Source organism: Sinocyclocheilus rhinocerous, unplaced genomic scaffold, assembly GCF_001515625.1.
Source record: "Sinocyclocheilus rhinocerous isolate Xijiao unplaced genomic scaffold, SAMN03320098_v1.1 scaffold1314, whole genome shotgun sequence".
In the NCBI taxonomy this organism is placed as follows: domain Eukaryota; kingdom Metazoa; phylum Chordata; class Actinopteri; order Cypriniformes; family Cyprinidae; genus Sinocyclocheilus; species Sinocyclocheilus rhinocerous.
Window position 1 is genome coordinate 958,988 of NW_015644118.1, and position 19,404 is coordinate 978,391.

General features: G+C 37.6%; 2 protein-coding genes and 1 pseudogene across 2 annotated transcripts in view; 2 read left to right on the forward strand and 1 right to left on the reverse strand.

The window, feature by feature from the left end:
* The first annotated feature begins 577 nt into the window (after positions 1-577).
* LOC107758014 (death effector domain-containing protein-like) lies at positions 578-4,758 on the forward strand. The gene is made up of 3 exons (XM_016575649.1): positions 578-866; positions 2,398-2,823; positions 4,453-4,758. Exons 1-2 carry the CDS (start codon positions 656-658, stop codon positions 2,805-2,807), a joined length of 621 nt encoding a protein of 206 aa, XP_016431135.1. The 5' UTR covers positions 578-655; the 3' UTR covers positions 2,808-2,823; positions 4,453-4,758.
* Positions 4,759-5,406: 648 nt separating this feature from the next.
* Positions 5,407-8,515, reverse strand: LOC107758013 (UDP-glucuronosyltransferase 2A1 pseudogene; annotated as a pseudogene).
* A 2,000-nt stretch (positions 8,516-10,515) lies between these two features.
* The window catches only part of LOC107758015 (plasma membrane calcium-transporting ATPase 3-like), a 37,700-nt gene continuing 28,811 nt past the window's right edge, over positions 10,516-19,404 (forward strand). The window contains exons 1-5 of the mRNA XM_016575650.1: positions 10,516-11,069; positions 13,053-13,619; positions 17,116-17,313; positions 17,770-18,027; positions 18,614-18,739. Coding sequence (XP_016431136.1) covers positions 13,412-13,619; positions 17,116-17,313; positions 17,770-18,027; positions 18,614-18,739 — 790 coding nt within the window. The 5' untranslated portion in view covers positions 10,516-11,069; positions 13,053-13,411. The remainder of the gene's footprint in view (positions 11,070-13,052; positions 13,620-17,115; positions 17,314-17,769; positions 18,028-18,613; positions 18,740-19,404) is intronic.

The window sequence follows — 19,404 nt, forward strand, 5'->3', positions numbered from 1 at the left end:
ATGTACAGTATTTGAAAAATAATGTGTTTTTTGAACATTAAAGCATGTCAACATATTCTGTTACACCAAATACACAAAATAATGATCTTTAAAAAAGCATCATATGACCCCTTTAAATGATGTAAATGCGTAGCCTATTTGCTGAATGCTGACGGCAAACGAGAAAGTATTATAATGTTTGCCTTTCTATTACTAATAATATAAAAGCAATCGTTATAATACTTTTTGTATATATTTTAATTCCATTGTTTAACAGTTCTATTGGATTATTAGACAGACTTCTATCCGTATTAGACATAACTGTTAACGACGACAGCAAACAAGAGGGAGAATGTGAGCACTGTGTGCTCAGGCAGAGGCGCTGCCGGTTTCAGCGCTGTCAAAATAAAAGTCCCGCCTCGAACGCATTGGCCAAACAGAAAAACTTATCGGCCGATGCCGATATTTGAAAGATACCAAATATCGGCCATGGCGATATATCGGTCGACCACTAGTCAGAATATTAAACATGTTGGATATGCTCGGACTGTATGGAATTGTAGTCTGAAGCTAAAAAATCAGAGTCTGTGCTCATCATTAATTGTATGTTTTTCTGTGAAATCTGTTGAATTTGGCAACTTGAGGAAAAAGCTACATAGTGTATACCAACCTAATCATGATCAGTGAAAATGCATGTACTACAAGCGAGACAGACATCGTGGTAGTGATTTTAATTTCCTGTTTCTCAGGACCCCAGCCATTGATCTGCTGTCCTCCATCAGGACCCCAGGTGTGCCCACCACGTGCTAAACCCACCCCACCTCCACCGAACAGGAAAAGGAAGAGATCTCACACGACAGCTGACTGCAGAGAAAAACAGACCTGTGGTAAGACAACAAATCTGCTGAAGAACATTTAAAAAAAAAAAATGCACGCACAAGTTGCTGAAAGAGAAGGTTTAACTCCATGGAATGCAGGGCTCAATGCTAACGATTGTTCAAAGTTTTACTTGCCCTGCCAATATTTTCACTGGCCCTGCCACAAAAAATTAAAATAGTTGCTGTTATCATTGTTTTTGACCCATGCTATCTTTTATTCTAATAAATACGCTTATATGACACCAAAATTTTAGATACCAATTAAATTTTACAATTCTCAATTCTAATTTCCACAGCAAAAACTACTTGCCTAACAAATATAAAGTACAAATATTATTAAAGACAAGTGAACAGTCAGTAAATAAGAACAAATTACAAGCAATAGCACAATGGAATATATAGAACAAAGACACAAATGAAATGATGCTTTAGGAAGAACAGCAGACGGGCTGAATGAGAACGCAAATTCTGAAAAAAACTGGTCCGCGGGTAAAAACTGAACAGTGTAGAGCTGCTTTATAGTAGCAAATTAAGTTTTGCTTTTGATGAAATGAGACACTGACACTGCTGCTTGCTTTTAAGCTATATATTGAATAAAGTGCCATGTAAATACACGTGACGCGACTTCACGGGAGTGCTTATTTGCAGAGCTCGTGCAAACATACCCATGTTGCTATGAACATGCGATGATTTATTTTTAAAAATGCTTGCTGTTCTCTCCATTTTTGTTGTGTTTATTTTATTACTGAGAGGAAAGTGCGCAGCACATATTTACATAATCATTTAAACGTTGCTTTCATCAGAGTGGGTGGCGTCGGAATGTTCGATAACAGTATACCGCTGCTCACGAATTTCGAACTTGGTTTTACCCATAAACGAAGAACGAAAAAGAACTTTGTTTTGAGTATATCGAGGCCTTTATACAAAGGTAAGATGAAAAGAAAACGCCACGTAAACTTTTCACAGACAGTTCCCCTTAGAGATGCATTCATATAAACCCCCACCACAAATTCTTCCAATATTTTGTGCATCGTGAACAGTGATCTTGCTCTGCCCACTACAGTATTTTCTCCTCTTATTTTCTCCAGCATTTTCTCCTCTTCTCCTCTTTCGTGTTGACGCAGCAGTGGCCCGATGGCCACCGGGCAGTCCTTATTGTCGAGCACTGGAATAGGTCATAAGCAATTTACCCATAAAAATTTTTTGTTTTATTTACACGCTCATGCAACGATAAAACCCGTTTGGTTCGGGCTTCTTGGTGGCACACCCAGTGACTCTAATAAAACGAACCTCTTGGCAACCTCTTAAAATTGTTGAAAGTTTCTTTAAGCCAGTCAATCATATTAAAACTTATTACCCAGACCTTGCCATTTTTGGGTATGTATCATATTCTCCATGGATGTGCCATTTGAGCATTGAACACTGACAAGCAATACTCCTGAAATCTGTGTGTCATTTGTAGATGGATATAAAAGCCACTTTGTTTTTTTTTAAGTTTTTGTTTTGTTTTGTTTTTTTAACCTGCTTCCTTGTCTCACAGACATACGACTGAGGGTGCGTGCGGAGTACTGTCAGCACGAGTCGGCTCTACAAGGAAACGTCTTCTCCAACAAGCAGGAGGCGCTGGAGAGGCAGTTTGAGCGGTTCAACCAGGCCAACACCATCCTCAAATCCCGTGACCTGGGTTCCATTATATGTGACATCAAGTTCTCAGAGTTGACCTACCTGGACGCCTTCTGGCGGGACTACATCAACGGCTCACTTTTGGAAGCCCTGAAGGGCGTTTTCATCACAGACTCTCTGAAGCAGGCAGTGGGCCACGAGGCCATTAAGCTCCTGGTGAATGTGGATGAGGAAGACTACCAAGCTGGCAGGAGGAAGTTGCTGAGGAATCTAGTGGCAGGAGGTGCCAGTGCAGGGACGGGGAGCAGGGAGGGTCCCTTTTCCTAGTGGTGGGATTGACTCGGTAAGTGGAGGAAATTCAGAGAGACCCTGATGAGAGATTGAACACCAACCATTTGCTCTTAGTGAAATACTCTTGGTTAAATTAAATGTTTGCCTCAACGTTTAACAAAGAGGACAGGTTGCATAAGGTTTAATTGACTGATTTGCCTTTAAAACATCACATGCTTCAATTCATTATGGAATAATTCCCCCGTCAATGTCGTCTAGCCATCCATGTTTGAGTTTTTCTGGATGTAAACTTGCATAAGCAGAATCTCAAAATCTTTATCGCACACTGCACCATTGCACTTCTCTTTGGAATTGTGACTACTTTAAAGAGAACACATTCTCCATTTGTTTCATCACTGAAGTTATTGCACAATTGGTTTCGTTTTAGCAAATTCACAAGGGGACGTAGACCAACATCTGGAGATTCTGAAGCATGGAGAATTGGTTTTCAGAATGGTTTATGATATGCTTTGTTGCAGCTTGTGTTTTGATGCATGTCCCTGTAATTTTCTTTTAGTTATGGAAAAAACCTAATAACGTTGGCAAATGTTCACTCTTGTTTGAATTCGCAACTTAATAGGTGCTCTTTGTTCAGAATTTTCCAAAAAGATTAAGATATTTGGGCTCTATAGGCCTATTAATATCCATGTTTGGACCAACTTAGCTCTGCAATTAATCTTCATTGTTTTTTATTGGTTGAATTTCTGGGCAGAGCGTTAGTTGCATCACTAATGGTATAATACAGAGATATGCATTTGTAAAGTTGAAATGCATGTGACGGCAGTATTTAATTGAATTGGCTACTTTTGTTCAATCCCAAAAAAAAAATTATTTGGTAGTTCTGAGAGTTCTAGTAAAAAAAGATTTGTACTGTACTGTTATCACTAGTTTAAAATGTAATCTCACTTGGAACAAGGCAGTACACGTAACAGAAGCGTAACTTTTTTTCTTGACTCATGATTTTGGGGTGCTCCTTAATAGCAGATTTTAATGTGCTATATATTTATAATTTCTACTCATTTGAATTCAAGCAAATGTGTCCTGAGAAACGGCCTCTGCCAGGGTTTATATGTTGAAATAATCTGCTGTAACGTCTGTCTAACAAGTCTGGAAAGATGACAAAATGTGCCGACCTGTGTTTTAACATGACTGAAGTGAAAGAAAAATGCAACATGCAATCGCAGGAAGATGTATAATTTGACTGACTTGATGTTTTTGCTATACTTTTAAAATACCAAAGCTGTTCCCAGACATTAATTCTCTCTTTAATCTCTCTCTCTCTTATTCATTCTCTCCTCCATCTGTTAAGATATAATGAAATATTGAAAGAAAATCGGTGACTTGTGGGGTGAGTGGAACAGACGTTTAGTAAAGTTAGCTGTGGATCAATTACTGCTATTATTATTACAGAAGGAAGAAAAGCATTTTGTAATGTTTTCCTAATGGAACTAAACAAAGTTACAGACTGGTATCTATTATATAGGTTACATGTTCTATTGATTGTGTTCAAGTGTTTGTCTTTATATCTTGCATGTATATGACATTGATCCCCTTAAATATCACACAGTGACAATTGAGCTGTGGTCTGTAGATTTGAGATATCTAGACATTTCTAACCTTTTTTATACTTTGTTTTTCATAGAGAAAGAAATGGAATTGCTACTTTTTGGAGAGGTGAGATGAGTATTCTCAAAGTGACACAGTAGAACAGATGAAGACGGAGCACTTTATTTTTTACTCTCTCTCAAGTGTTTCACCTGTTGTAACCATATATAGTAATACCATTCCAAAATGTAGGAGACGTTCGGCATCATCGGCCATCTGTCGCATTATGACTCTGATTTTTGAATAATTTTATTTTTGTTGACCATGCCAGTGGTTGTGTTAAGTGAAATATTTACGTGCAAAATAGACCGCTGGTTCATTCAGTCTGTACAAATCAATAAAACAAACTGAGAAAATACAGTCTGTTGCAGTTCCTTTTTTAAAACAAAAATGTCCTGTTAGCAACACATTAATTGACCAAATGTATTTGTATGAACCTTAAAGCTGATGTGTGTAAAATTTCAAGTTAGCCATTCATAGATTCGTTTTCCCAAAAAGTGCAAACACTGGCTCTGTGGCGTCATCAAAACACTGCTCTGTTTGTTTGAATTGCCTGACCTAGCAACATTCTCAAACCAAAAGTTGAGAAGATTATCTGTTTTTTTTTTTCTTCAAACAATGGCAGATAGGGGGAGGGTTTGGGAAAGTTGTTTTGAAATTGCAATTCTGTAGAAATCTAGAATGTGGTTTAATATCATATTGAAGTTATCCGTTAGCATAATCTACGTGATTAGAATCTTATTTATCTACGTGGCAGTTGCTTATGCGGAGTTCTGCTGGTTTTGAGCCGATCATCTTTGTTTGATCACTCTGAACAACACTGTTTGAATTTTGACTTAAATGTTGCTTGCAAAATTTGAAAGATTTATTTTTTATTTAAGCAGATGGAATAGTTACAACATCTACCAGCAGGGGCTAACATGCAACTAATCAAACCTTTCCACATTGAAAGGGATGCTTAGAGCACCATTAATGATATCAACCAATATAAAAAAAACTAGTGTTGCCAAAGACATGTCTTCAGTCTTTTTTAGGTTTCCTTTTCTTGACAAAAACTTTCAGCAAAGCCTTGCTCATCAAAACCAAGAGCAGGCAGACTGCCGTAAACAAACTCACTATCAGCATTAAAAAGTCCACGCAGTAGTAGGAATACCAAGGAAGCCTGTAGGACTCGGTGCGCAAGTGTGCCGCACCTTTATGCCTCATGACAAACTCCAGCCAAAAGATGGCACTGTCCATTGGCTTGAGCGGAGTGTCACGATGTAGGCTTGACATTCTGCGCATGTTCTTCTGGTATGGTTGATTTTCATCCAGGATGTCCTTTAGGGCTTGTGTTAGGATATCTACATCCAGGGTTGTGACGTCAAGCACTTGAGCCACCCCTCTGGCTTCCAGGCGAATCATGTTGTCAAATTGGTCGAAGATGAGCGGAAGTCCGAGCATTGGAACGCCGTGGTAAATCGCCTCGTAGATTCCATTCGTTCCTCCGTGTGTCACGAAAGCTTTAGTTTTAGAATGGGCCAAGAGGTCATTCTGAGGCAGCCAGTCTACTATCAGTGTATTGTTCCACAATTTAGATGGCTTTTCTCCTACATGCCTCCAAATCACCTTTTGTGGCAAGCGAGCAAAAGCAGAGGCTACGACTTCGGATATGTCAGGACCCAGACTTCCAAGCAGAGTACCCAAAGACATGATCACCACCCCGTGCTCTCCAGAACTCTCGACAAACTTCTCCAATTCATTTGGTAGAGGTTTGGATGGTTTGCACTGGAAGCCACCAATGTAGACCACATTGGGCATAGTAGGTCGAGGGAACTCGAATACAAAATCGACTCGCATGAGCCACAGATCCGCTCCTTGGATCAGAGAGTACACATTGGAGTTTGGGTCTATGTATTTGCTGATAACTCCTTGATAAAGAGGCCTTGTGATCAAGTGGTCTATGTATTGGCCGATTCCAAAATGTAAGATATTTTTTATTTTATTTGCAAAACTCATTTTATCTGTCACTCTAGATCCGATAGTTGGGATGTAAGAAAGTGGCGAGGGTGCAATTGCAAAGTGCCCTTCTCCATTTGTTATCCATCGTACATTGAACACCATTGGTAGACCCAAATACGTGCCCAGTATGACACCTCCTGCAAAACCAGGATCAGTTAGCATCAAATCATACTTGGACTCTTTAAGTGTTTTTACAAGCTTTTTATCCTCTAGAATGGTCCTCACCATCTCAGCAGAAGACTTGTGAGACTCTTCTAGAAGAGTAATTACTTCTTTCTGCAGGGCCATGAATGACCAAACAGATCCTTCCCCTCTTTGAATGTCAATGTTTCTCTTAAGAAAGGACGCCATGTACTCGGGGTCCTCCAGGCTAGTGAGATGATCGGCATGGATGGTGATGGGCGTATAGTGTGTGGTGTTCTCTGGGATGTACCAGCTGTTAGCAGAACGGACAACTGTCAGTTTATGACCTTGCTGATGAAGTTCTCGCAGCAAAATGTCCATGTTAAGCCAGTGGCTTCCATCCACTGGGTATACTAGGATCTTCCCAGCCAGGGAAGGTGGTGGGACACTCCAAAGGAAGGCAACAAGGGCAAAGATGTGGGGATGCAGCAGCATTGTCTGAAAATATATACTTGATTAGGCATTCATTTTGATTTGGGGACAATGCAGGTCTTGACTTTTTGCATTTGTAGATAATCAAAATATGGCCAATAGAAAAGGTGTAAATTGGAAACCAATATTGGTCCAATGTTGTTTGGACCTCTTGGACTTTTTAATATATATATATAGGGCTGGGTTTTGACACAAATTTCACGATTCGATTCGATTCGATTCTCATTCACAAGCTTGCGATTCGATTCGATTACCAATTCGATTCGATTCAATATCGATTATTTTGGATATACAGTGGGTACGGAAAGTATTCAGACCCCCTTAAATTTTTCACTCTTTGTTATATTGCAGCCATTTGCTAAAATCATTTAAGTTAATTTTTTTTCCTCATTAATGTACACACAGCACCCCATATTGACAGAAAAACACAGAATTGTTGACATTTTTGCAGATTTATCAGGATACCATTCCGTAAAAATGAGAATCGATTAATATCGAGAAATCGATATTTTTTACCCAGCCCTAAAATATAAATATATATATATATATATATATATATATATTGTGTGTTCTGGAGAAGAAAGTCATACAAGTTCAGAATGACATGAGGGTAAGTTAATCATGTCAGTTTTTTTATTTTATTTTCCCTTTAAGAATGATCATTGCTTTAAAATACTGAAAACGCTTATTCAAAATCATGTACAAACATCCTTTTGATTCTTAATTTGCTATTTTGTAAGCCCAAATAAATGGACAGATTAGTATGATTACAGAAAGAAGACAGTGTAGTATAATATGTTAACTCTTTTTTGATAATATTGTAGTTATAATATGAGTATTATACCCGTACCATATATGATTACAAACTGACATCACTATCTCATTTTTTATTTACATTGTTTTTTGTTTCTCTCATCTGTCATTTGCCAGTGGGCTGCCCCCTTTACACTATCTGAGATAATCACTGCACATTGACCTGGCACTACTACACAATCTCACAATCACAATGTACAGTTTTAAGAGTTCACAGTTTGAACGAGAGTAACTAAAGGTACTAGAGTACACAGATCATGTAACTAACACAAATATATGTCCCTGACATGTATGCTAAATAGATGCGTTATGTAAAGGTTATTCATCTGAGGTTAAACTTTTGCATACCAATGGCTTGAGCATCCAAATCTGTGTACTGGTTAAATAGGTTGCACAGTGGTAGCAATTTAGTGATTTGCACAAAAATGTTTAAATGTGTAACTCATTGCATAAAAAAGACTGCAAGTGTGCATTGTTTTGAATGGCATTGTGCAACAGTTTCTATTTTCTGTTTTAATGATATGTCCATTGACTTAAATGTTTCTTCAAAATGGAACATTCCGAAGCATGCAGACAAGTAAAATGAGACACTGTACCTGGTGTTTAGCGTTGTCCTCAAGGGAAGTTTTGCAATGTGAAAGAATACCCAAACAGTGCAGTTTTTATTCCTGATCTGGCAGGCAGCCTTGTAAAAGTGTATTGCCACGAGTAAGCAAAGTCCCTCACCTACGTTTTCATAGTATTTTTCTCGTTTTAAAAGTGTTGACTAGCACAGAAATCGAACTTTAGCCCAGAATTGTACTTCCTCTGTGTATTTATTTAGCCTAGCCTCGAAAGGGGGCTTGATCGTAATCATGTGATTGGTGTAAGAAAGAAGGAGAGAGAGGTAGGCCCACAAACAGATTATGTCAGGGGATTACATACAGCACATTCCATCCTCATTAAAACCTTTATTTGAATCTAACTCATTAAAAACAAACCTTTGAGATGGAATATTCAAAGCATGGAACCAAAACACATATGATGGCAAACTGCACATTGTTCCACTTCTGACTCAAGGGATCCAAAAGGAGTGCAATCATTAAGATCTATAATAATTTGGAACCAGTCAAAGAAGAATCTTCTTAGAAGCAAATACTATTCTGGATAAGCTAAAATTCCAATTTTTCAGAATTTCAGTTCAATCTAATAAGATCTTAATTGGTGTGGGTAATACTCTTTTTGAGCATTATATGCAGAGTGAGAGGGCACTTTTAAAATATACAGTCCGTATGTTAGATATCAGCTCATTGCATTGTAAAAGATTCATCACTACGAATGGCTTCAGAAATCATGTAGATATGTTGTGCTGCGGGATGCAATGCCATTCTCCTCCACTAGAGGGGACAACATTGTCACTAAAATGATAGTTCACCTTCAGTTGCTGGTCCCCATTGACTTGCATAGTGTTTTTTCCCCCCTCCATACTATGGAAGTCAGTGGGGACCAGCAACTGAAAGTAATTTCACTTGGATGCAGGAGAACAGTAGGCTACAGCACATGAACACATTCCACGTAAATATGTGTCAACAGGTCATTCTTATTTATTTCATAACTTAACTTCAAATGATTTGAAGTGGCTAGCATAGAGACACAGGGGGCATGTGTTCAGTGTTTTTACCTCATTTCTGCTTTTCCACTCTATAATTTCAGTTTTAGTTTTCTTTAGCCTACTAACATTACTAAAAAAAAAAAATTATACAATGTAAAACAACAGCACAGCAGTGTTAACAAATGAAACCAATCAGTATGAAATTAAACGTAAAACGGCAAAGTAACAGTGCAGAGTAAAGGCCTATTAAAGTTATGAAATTAGCTATTCAAATTAAAATGAACAAATTAAAATATGCGAGTGTGCGCGCGCGCGCGGGTTGACGTTTTGGCAATATTGTACGCAGAACAATCGTGCCAATAAAGTACTTTGAAATTGAAATTAATATTAATTGAACCAAGGCTCTTTCGTTCTCAAATCCTTTGTTGAGATGTTTTATTAATGGAGCTACAGGCGGCAGGCTGCATGAGCACTCGCTTTATAATTAATGCTCAGATGCCCAGCCGAGAGAGCGATAGAAGTAAATGAATTAAAGAGCAAATTCAACAATATCTTATATCTATGCCTTTTATTTTTGATTATTTTTGATTGTTATTATATTAGGTAATTAACCATGTTTGGCTTAACTGTGTATGGAAACATTTTGTATCAGTATAGTGTTTACTATTTTTGATTTTTTTTCTAAACATTTTTAAGTTTTCGTTTTTTTTGTCGCGTATCGTTATTCTTATGTGCTAACATGCAAAATTTAATCGAGCTGTGGTCATAATACCGTCTCTTTTATGACTAAGACCTACCTCATAAATATTAATAAGGTCATGCTGTCGCAGCGTGATAATCGTCCAATGCCGAATGTCTGCTTCATGAATATGAAGTACACCATGCTAACGCTTCGTGACAACCACCCAATGGCGAATGTTCTGCTTATGAATATTGATTAGTCGTGCTGACGTTGCGTTGTTACCTTGCTTGGTTACCTTCCTAAGGCAAAAGCCCGGGTTATGAATATTAAAAACCCAGCCCTCGCCATAGTAGAAGTCGTATTTTACCGGGAAAAGGAAGGGATTGCGGAGAGAGAGGGAGGGAAGCGAGAGGCCTGGAGCTCGACGGTTATTCATCCGCCCCTCCCCCTTCTCCCGTCCTCCAGCGCTCGGATGCTGCTGCTGCTGCTGCTGCTGCCATCACCGCGAGATGCGCGTCAAACGGGCATCATCAGCATGTAGACCCACATCTCTCCTTCACCCATCACTCTATCAATCAGCGCCAAAAATAACAGCAACGATGTGACCAAAACGACCCTCCTTTACGTTCCCGACAGCACAACACGCCGTTTTTAACCGATTAATTAATGCGGACATGGTACTTGTAATATCATCTGCATCATTCAGGTTTTCTTCCGCATAAGATGAAGTGCTCACCACCGTCTGCTGCCTCCTGCTCCCTTCATTTGATTTCTATTCTGCACCGTTGCGCATCATCTGCATTTGGAATAGCGTAAAGGTCAAATGATGTGACTTTCATTTTTGTTTTCTCCATGTTGAGCATGATTTGAGGCTAAATCACTGGATGTCATCCCGTTTTTCCTGTCTTTTTTTCGACTCAACGTCAAATGTCCTTGGAACATGGCCTGCGCGGTGAGTGAATATATTTGTTCACAGATAGCCTACATGTTCACAAGTGCCTTGTGGTGTCAGCAGGGTATGTTTTGTGTTGGGTTTGTTTATTTGTTGCAGTAGTGTCTGCTAATGTATAATTAAAGTGCTTTATTATTATGATTACAGTAGGTAAGCATTACATGGAAATTTATAGTATGCCCAGCACGTTTATGCGGATATAATTCAGCAATATAAGTTTTATGTCATGATGGTATTCATGATTGTTCAACAATTGTTTTTTAATGTCTTAAAATAAAAGAGTAATGCAGGATAAATAATCATACAGTAATATAAATAACATTAATACTATATAATATAATAAAAAGAAATAATTACAAATATAATCCAGTGTTTTAATCATACATTTGATAATACTTTAACGTTTATTTAAAAATATCAATCTTCATTATTGTGCCATTAACTTAATTAAGAGCGGTGTGTCTATAGATGCCTATATGCATAAAACAAACGAGCAGTTTTTGATCGACTAAAAAGCAGGTGGTGGATTGATGTAACCTTGCTGTCTGGTTAGTTTGTGCAGCCTTTCATTTTAATCCCCGACAAATGTTTTTAATATACATTTGTTTTACCTTTCCCCTCGCTATGGTCAACCGAAAAATCATAACACACATGCTACAGGCACTTTCATAAGCTGTGAGCAGCTGTACTGTGGACCAAGGTGAACATCTGATTCCTGAAGGTTACCAGGAAAGGGCATCATCGTCTATAAAGCGCATGTTTGTTGAGGAATCTTCTGGCCATTTTTAATAAAAGATGAGGAGGCGCGCGCACAGATTATTGGTTTAAATGTTCAGTAACCTAAAGTTGGTGTCACAGCAGGGAAATGGAGGCGCAGAGCTCAAGCGGATTGTAATGTCATCCAAAATTGCAGGCCTGATGGCTGGTAGTGTTGCCTTCGTAAATCTGTTCTGCAGTGGGATTGGGCAAGTGTTTATGTGCGCATGCGCAGGCGTCTCGTACTGAGTGAAGGCAGATTTTGCGTCGAGACTGAGGCGGCACCGTAAGGTACACGGGTTGGGGAGAGACGCACATACAGCACTTTTATCAAGAGAGAGTATTTCGAAAGGCGTTTAGATAAGAAGTGATTGTCCTCGGTTTCCCTTGGATATTATGCAAACAGGTGTGCGTGTGATGAACGCTTGTCTACTTGTTTCCCACAAACGTCCTACACCTGTGACACCTCGGTGAGCAAAATGCCACCTTCACATTTCAAAACGTTTAAATAAATGTTTCGTCGACTTTTGAGCGTTTCAGTTAGGCTAAAAAACGAGCAAATACTTTAATAATGAAATCAAAGAGCATAAACAGGGTAATCGTCACAATTACGCTACTAACTGCTGGGTAAGTAAGTGAACGCAAAATAAAGTAATAATAAATAAAATAATACAAACACGCATTTAACTATATGACTAAGGGTCTAATATATTAGGAAGGCAGATGTTAGATGAAAAGTTGTACCCAGGGCATTGGTGGTGTTCTTGTCATAAATGTCGGGGCAAGTTGTCATGTATTTTATATGCTGGAATTTTACATAATTCATTCTCATCATTCAACTTCCTGCAAGCTAAAATAATGATTTGATTTTTTTGTTTTCTTGCCTTTTTTATTTCTGCTGTTTCATAATTGTTTTGCTGTTTAAATGGTTGGTAAACCATTAAAAATTTGTATGTCATCATTTAAAACAAAAATCTTATAAATTGTTATTTAGTATTCAAAATGTGTTATTTTTATATTGATTAATAGCCAAAAAATGTGTTATAGTTTTATAATATATTTCAAATTTTCTCAAATCATTGTCTTATCTATTTTTGTTTCAAAGTGTTTTTATATTTATTTATGTATCATTTTTATGGAAAAAAAATTCAAAGTCATTAATGCATCTAAGTGTTTTTGGTTTAAGCAAGTTGATGAATTAAAAAAAATTTTTTTTTTGTTCCTCAGGTTTCTTGCCGACGTTATATCTGTGTCACTAGATCCCCTTTATTGTTTAATAATCAGTAACACTTGCTTTGGTCTTCATAGAGATGGATTGGCACAATGGCTACCACTTTATTTGCTGACTTTTTCTTTATGGGGGGGATATTTCAGGGGAACCCCAGCTACCATACCATAGAATAGAAACCCCCAAAGAATCTCACAGTTCATGTCTCAGTATGGAGAACTATATAGAGAACATCTTAGAAATAGGTGAGGAGGAATATAAATAGGACAAAAGAGATCACACATTGTCCCAGGTACTCATCTTTTAGCTGATAGCATCTGCTAAAGAGCTTCCAGTCTTCCACAACCAACACACCATCATGGGAGATCTGGGCAATAGCACGGTAGACTTCCACCCTAAGAAGCCGGGGATGGACAAAGGAAGTCATGAGGGAGATTTCGGGGTGACAGTTGAGGAGTTATGCTTGCTGATGGAGCTCAGGGGAGCCGAGGCCCTGCAGAAGATCCAGGAGAACTACACAAATACAGAAACCCTCTGTCACAGACTCAAGACTTCACCTGCAGATGGTGAGTAGCACTATTTTAGACATGTGACCATATCACTTGCTAATTACATAAGCTCACACATGCATCCTGAAACATACAGACATTTTCAGCTATTAAAGAAGCTGATCAGCTATTATAAATATTCTGTGGTCATTTACTCACTCTCAGGTCATTCAAAAACGGTATGATTTTATTTCTTCTGTGGAACACAAATGGAGAATTGTACTGATTGCTGTGTACCATGCAGTTAGTCCCTATGGGGAATGAGGCTTTTATCAGTAAAGATGCGAAAGCATCATAAAAGTATCATAAAATTGGTCCATTAGACTTGTGAACTACATATTCATATAGGTCTTCTGTAGACGGTACAATAGTTTTGTGTCAGAAACAGACCAAAATGTAAGTCGTTATTCATTGACAAGACTTTTAATGTAGTGCACGAGTTGTATAGACCATTTTTATGATACATTCTTTTTAAAGCTTGGAAGCTTCAGTCCCCATTCATTATTATTTCATGGGAAATGGCAACCAGTTTTGTTCTTCAAAACTGTTCCTTCTGTGCACTGCAGACAAAAGAAGTTCATACAGATTTGGAGTGACATGAGGATGGGTAAATGATGACACAACTCATTTTTGAGTGAACTAGTCCTGTAAATCCAGATGAACCTATATTCACAAATGCATCTTTTCAAAACAAGCCTGTCTTCGTGGAAAGAATGAATTATTTGACCCTCTAACTCTAGCACTTTCTATTCTATTTTAATTCTACTTTATCTACATTTATCTTCTTTTTTTAATTTAAAAAACAAAAAAAACACTAGCTTTCTATTTTTTCTATTCTATCTACTTGTTTTTCTTTGTGTGTGTGTGTGTGTGTATGTGTGTGTATAATATATATATATATACACACATATAAATATGTATATATATATCAGGGCTCGACGCTTACTTTTCTTTTTAGGAGCATTTGTGCTCCTAACTTAAAAAATTTAGGAGCATGTTCAAAATTTTAGGAGCACCTTCTAATCAATAATCCAAAATGTTATCAAAAAGTAGCCTTCCCATTACGAGGTAATATTTGACTCCTCTAACATTATTAAATGTCATCTTTTGTCAAATTCTTAAAAAAATTATATTTTATAAGCTTTTTAAAAATTGTAATTAAAACGACAGAATAAGAGTAGAATAAGAAACATAAGTTAAAAATCAAATGAAATCAGTATTAACAAAATAAATTTGTAGAGGTGGCACAGAAGAACACAAAAGTGGCTTGGTGTACTTTCAGACATTTAATGAAGCTCAGAACATGTACTGCGTTAGGCTAACCGAGACGTGTCATTTGCACTTATATATTGTTGCTCTTTTGTTAGTTTTGACTGTTTTTATTGTCCTCATTTGTAAGTCGCTTTGGATAAAAGCGTCTGCTAAATGACTAAATGTAAATGTAAGAATACCTAATGCCTGGAGCCTTTATCTGCTTTTTAAAGCAGACATCCCTGAAGAGCAGCTGGTGTTGAACTTAATTCTACATTTTTCATAGTAAAAATGAAACACATTTTTGTAAAAATGCAACACAAGCCCATGTTATCAGATAAGAGCATCTCTCTGTAATGCTGCTTTTGGATAAGTTTTTGTATTAAGAAATTTAAGTCCAGTTTTTTTCAGAACGTCTTCCTGTGTGTGTTTAAGCAACATCACAGTAGACTTTATTCATATTTAGGGGAAAATTCAGGATTGTTCTAACACGTTTTTACACAAATGTCATGATATACAATACATAGCTTTATAGGTAAAAAAGGAGCATATTAGTTTTGATCAATTATTTTCAGTAACTAAAAAATAAAGCTGAAATATAAATATTAGAGGAAAACCTAAAGTGAAAATTAAAAATGTTGCTTTGGCAACTAACTGAAATAGGCTTAAGTACTAAAATTACTAAAACTGATATGAAAATGAATAAAAACAAAATAATAAAAATGACAATCGCATAAAACTTCTAAAAATAAATCTAATCTAATAAGTCTAAAAATTAAAAAAATTAGGGGTGGAACAAAATATCGATAGGGCAATATTTCGTTGTCTGTCTTCGTGTGATACGAGAATCGATATGCTGGCACCAAATATCGATATTTTAATTAATAAAATAAGGCGCTCTAAATAGATTTCCCTGCTCCCCGTGTCGCTACTTCATGGCTCCTCGAGGTGGCCCTCAACATATGAATGAGGGAACCATGAACATAAGTTAACTAGCCTAAGAAAAAGAGGATTTTAACGGGATAGCGGACAGCTGCATAATACATCTAAATACATAATATGAGATACATCAGGTAGGCTACTGTGCTTGTTTATCATTTTACTACTACATCTTACGATTTCATGCTTTGAATGATCAGAAACTGTTTACTAAATCAATGCACAACATTTAGTTAAGATTTTAAATATCAGAAGTAATGTAAGAATTATTTATTGCAGTAGCTGTTCTGGGTAGATGATCCTACTTTGCGCTCTGATAATAACATTGATTCGCATCTTGTTCTGACCTCTTGCTTTCAGACCAAGTCATGCGGTCTGCCTGAATCGCTATTTGGCAGCCACGTTAAGGTTACTTTAAGTTTATTGTAAAGCTCTTTCTCCTCCTTTAATGCTGCTCTTTGAAAAACCTCTCTTCAGAAACCATGACAGGGATACAAAAAGAGAAGCTTAGGGGCATGGATGGAGAGATGAAAGGGCTGGATGTGCTGCAAAAGTCTTTCAATTCTGGTAGTCCATGGAAAGAGGATTGCATTAGCGTATCTTAGTTGTCTTAGTTTACTTGCGCATATTGTGCTGAACAGAGACTGAATGAATAAATCGGGGCAATTGGAACGAGTTGGGGGAAATTATTACAACCTACAACCCGTTGGAGTAACTCAATTAGGTTTTACAGTGAGTGAAGGGGAAGCTCTGATGGGAGATGAGAGGTTGCCAGGGGCAGCAGGTGATGATTGGCAGGGTGAAGATGCAGAGAGCGTGACAGTCTGTCTGGGTCTTGCTGCCAAAAATCACACCCTGTGGTGCATCCGAAACACACTGACTTAACCATCTGTGCCCTGTGTTCTTTTGTTATGTCCTCTCCCCGCTCCCTTCCTGCCACACTAAGAGGTCAGGGATTGGTGCTAACAGAATTGAGTGATGACTAACGAGCATCCAGGAAGTTCTCAAAACCATTTGCATAGAGAAAAACCCATTAATAAACCAATTAAGAGTTTTTAAGCACCATAACTGATTTACACCAGTATACATGTTCTTGGGCTGACTATTTCTGCACTGTAAAACAATTCCTGCTATATTTACTGTAAAAACAAAATGATGAAAATGTTTCAGGCATTACACAGGTTGACAGATTCGTGTTGTTATTTTACTGTATATTTTATTAACTGACATTAATATTAATATGCCAACCTACGTCTCACAGAATTTCTGTTAGTAAGATTTGATCAGTAACAATGACTTTTACCACCATCTTTCCCTCCAAAAGGATTATCGGACAATCCTGCGGATTTGGAGAAACGTCGGCAAGTGTTTGGAATGAACTTCATCCCTCCTAAGAAGCCCAAGACCTTCCTTCAGCTCGTGTGGGAGGCTCTACAGGATGTTACCCTCATAATCCTGGAAATAGCGGCCATTATTTCCCTCGGACTGTCCTTTTACCAGCCGCCAGGAGGGGAAATTGAAGGTGATCTGGTCTCTCAGTGAAAAAAATAAAAAAACAAATGTTCAAAAATGCCAACATAACCTGACCACAAAAGGGATTTCTGGCCTTTCATCAAAAGCTCAAGGAAAACGTGATTTGCTTCATGTCGTAGCCCCAATAAAATGTCAATAATTTAACAGTCTGGTGACCTTTATTCTGCTAATATTAACACTACTTTATATCAAGACGACATTTTTCAGATTTTCATCCCTAAAATGCTCTTGTGTTGTTAATTTGAAACCTATTGAATGCATTTTTAAAGTAACCCTGAGTGTAAGTAACAGTATAGTTACATGGATAGCTAAGAAAGCAAATAATAGAAGGAATGGAGTGAGAAATGGAAGGATAGATAAAAGAATATAAAGGATTACAAGTAGACACTCAAACTCACTGTCCTCCCACACATTATTACCTTTCCATCTCTTTCTTTCTCTCCAGTGTGTGGTAATGTAAGTTCAGGTGCGGAGGACGAGGGAGAGGCGGAGGCGGGCTGGATCGAGGGTGCAGCTATCCTGCTCTCGGTGCTCTGCGTGGTGCTGGTGACAGCGTTTAATGACTGGAGCAAAGAAAAGCAGTTCCGTGGCCTGCAGAGCCGTATCGAGCAGGAGCAACGCTTCGCTGTGGCGCGGAACGGCACGGTCATTCAAATCCCCGTGGCTGAGATGGTGGTGGGGGATATTGCCCAGATCAAATATGGTCAGTAGAGTTCAGAATTGGCTTCAAAACCCATCTTTTATAAAAGCATCTTACATTATGAATGAACGGTTCATAAATGTTGGTGGTGTGAGCCCCACATGGGGTGACTTTTTATTAAAAACTTAAAAATCTCTAGTAGTCTTAGCTCTGTAAAAAGTGTACTGTTAAGCTACTTTGATTCCTGCTAAATTTACTTAAATTCTTTATGAATTCATAATTTATAAAACAAATGTAAACAGTATTGAGTATAATTTATTTGTATCTATAATTAAAATAGTGTGTAATTACAAATACATTTTAAGTTTATACATTTTAATAAAAACAATATAATATAATTATAGTGAAAAAAATATGTAAATAATATTATTTAGGAATATATTAAATAATTAAAATAGTACCAAATTGTATATTTTTTAATTGTTTTTCAAAGACAAAACATTGGTGTTCAAGCCAAGCCAGAACACATAAATTATAATTAAATTATTTCTGTATAATATTTTTTTTTTTTTTAATTTTGGTCATTAAAGGAAGTAGTACTCAAAGGCTGGTAAGATTGATCTGTTGCTGTCACTCTGGGGTCTCCTAGGTGACCTCCTGCCTGCAGATGGTGTTCTCATCCAAGGGAACGACCTCAAGATCGATGAAAGCTCCCTCACTGGAGAGTCTGATCACGTATGCAAATCCGTCGACAAGGATCCCATGCTGCTGTCAGGTAGGGAGTAAAGGTTATATAAGTGAGCATATGTTTGTATGTGTTTGCGTTGGATTGAGTGGACTGGGTCGGCCATAGGTTGTGATGAATGTTTGTGTGTGTTTTTACATATAATTCAGATTATTCAGAGCCATACACAGAACCATATGCATACTAAAAGATATTCGCCATTTGTTTAAGAATTCAGATGATTCGGGGTGCAAACAGATCCCTGGGACACAGGGCCGGCACATGCATATAGGCGAACTAGGCAGCCACCTAGGGCGGCAGCACAGTCAGGGCGGCAAAAAGGACAGAGATTTTAGTTTATCTTTTGGGCATTCTTTGGAATTATTGCACTCATATCAACAAGTTATCACCCCTTAGTTATTCTAACTCTAAATTAAGGCATTTCCTGAATTCAATATCAATATGTATCGCGATATAATTTTTTTCAATAACGGTGATATGATTTTTAAACACATTTCCGATATTTCGATATACATTACCAGTTTCCCATACATTGATTTATTTGTGCCGTTTGACTTCGTTGAATAAACATGAGCACTGCAAGTTTCAAAATCATAACACGGCGCGGGTGTTTTATATAAATGTATCTCTGAAGGGAACCGACTAGGGCTGCAACAACTAATCGATAAAATCGATTATTATCGATAATGAAAATA

Coding starts and splice junctions, on each gene's coding strand:
- LOC107758014 (XM_016575649.1), top strand. CDS start 656: ATGATCAGTGAAAATGCATGTACTACAAGCGAGACAGACATCGTGGTA. Junction 867..2,397: donor CAGAGAAAAACAGACCTGTG/GTAAGACAACAA, acceptor CTTGTCTCACAG/ACATACGACTGAGGGTGCGT.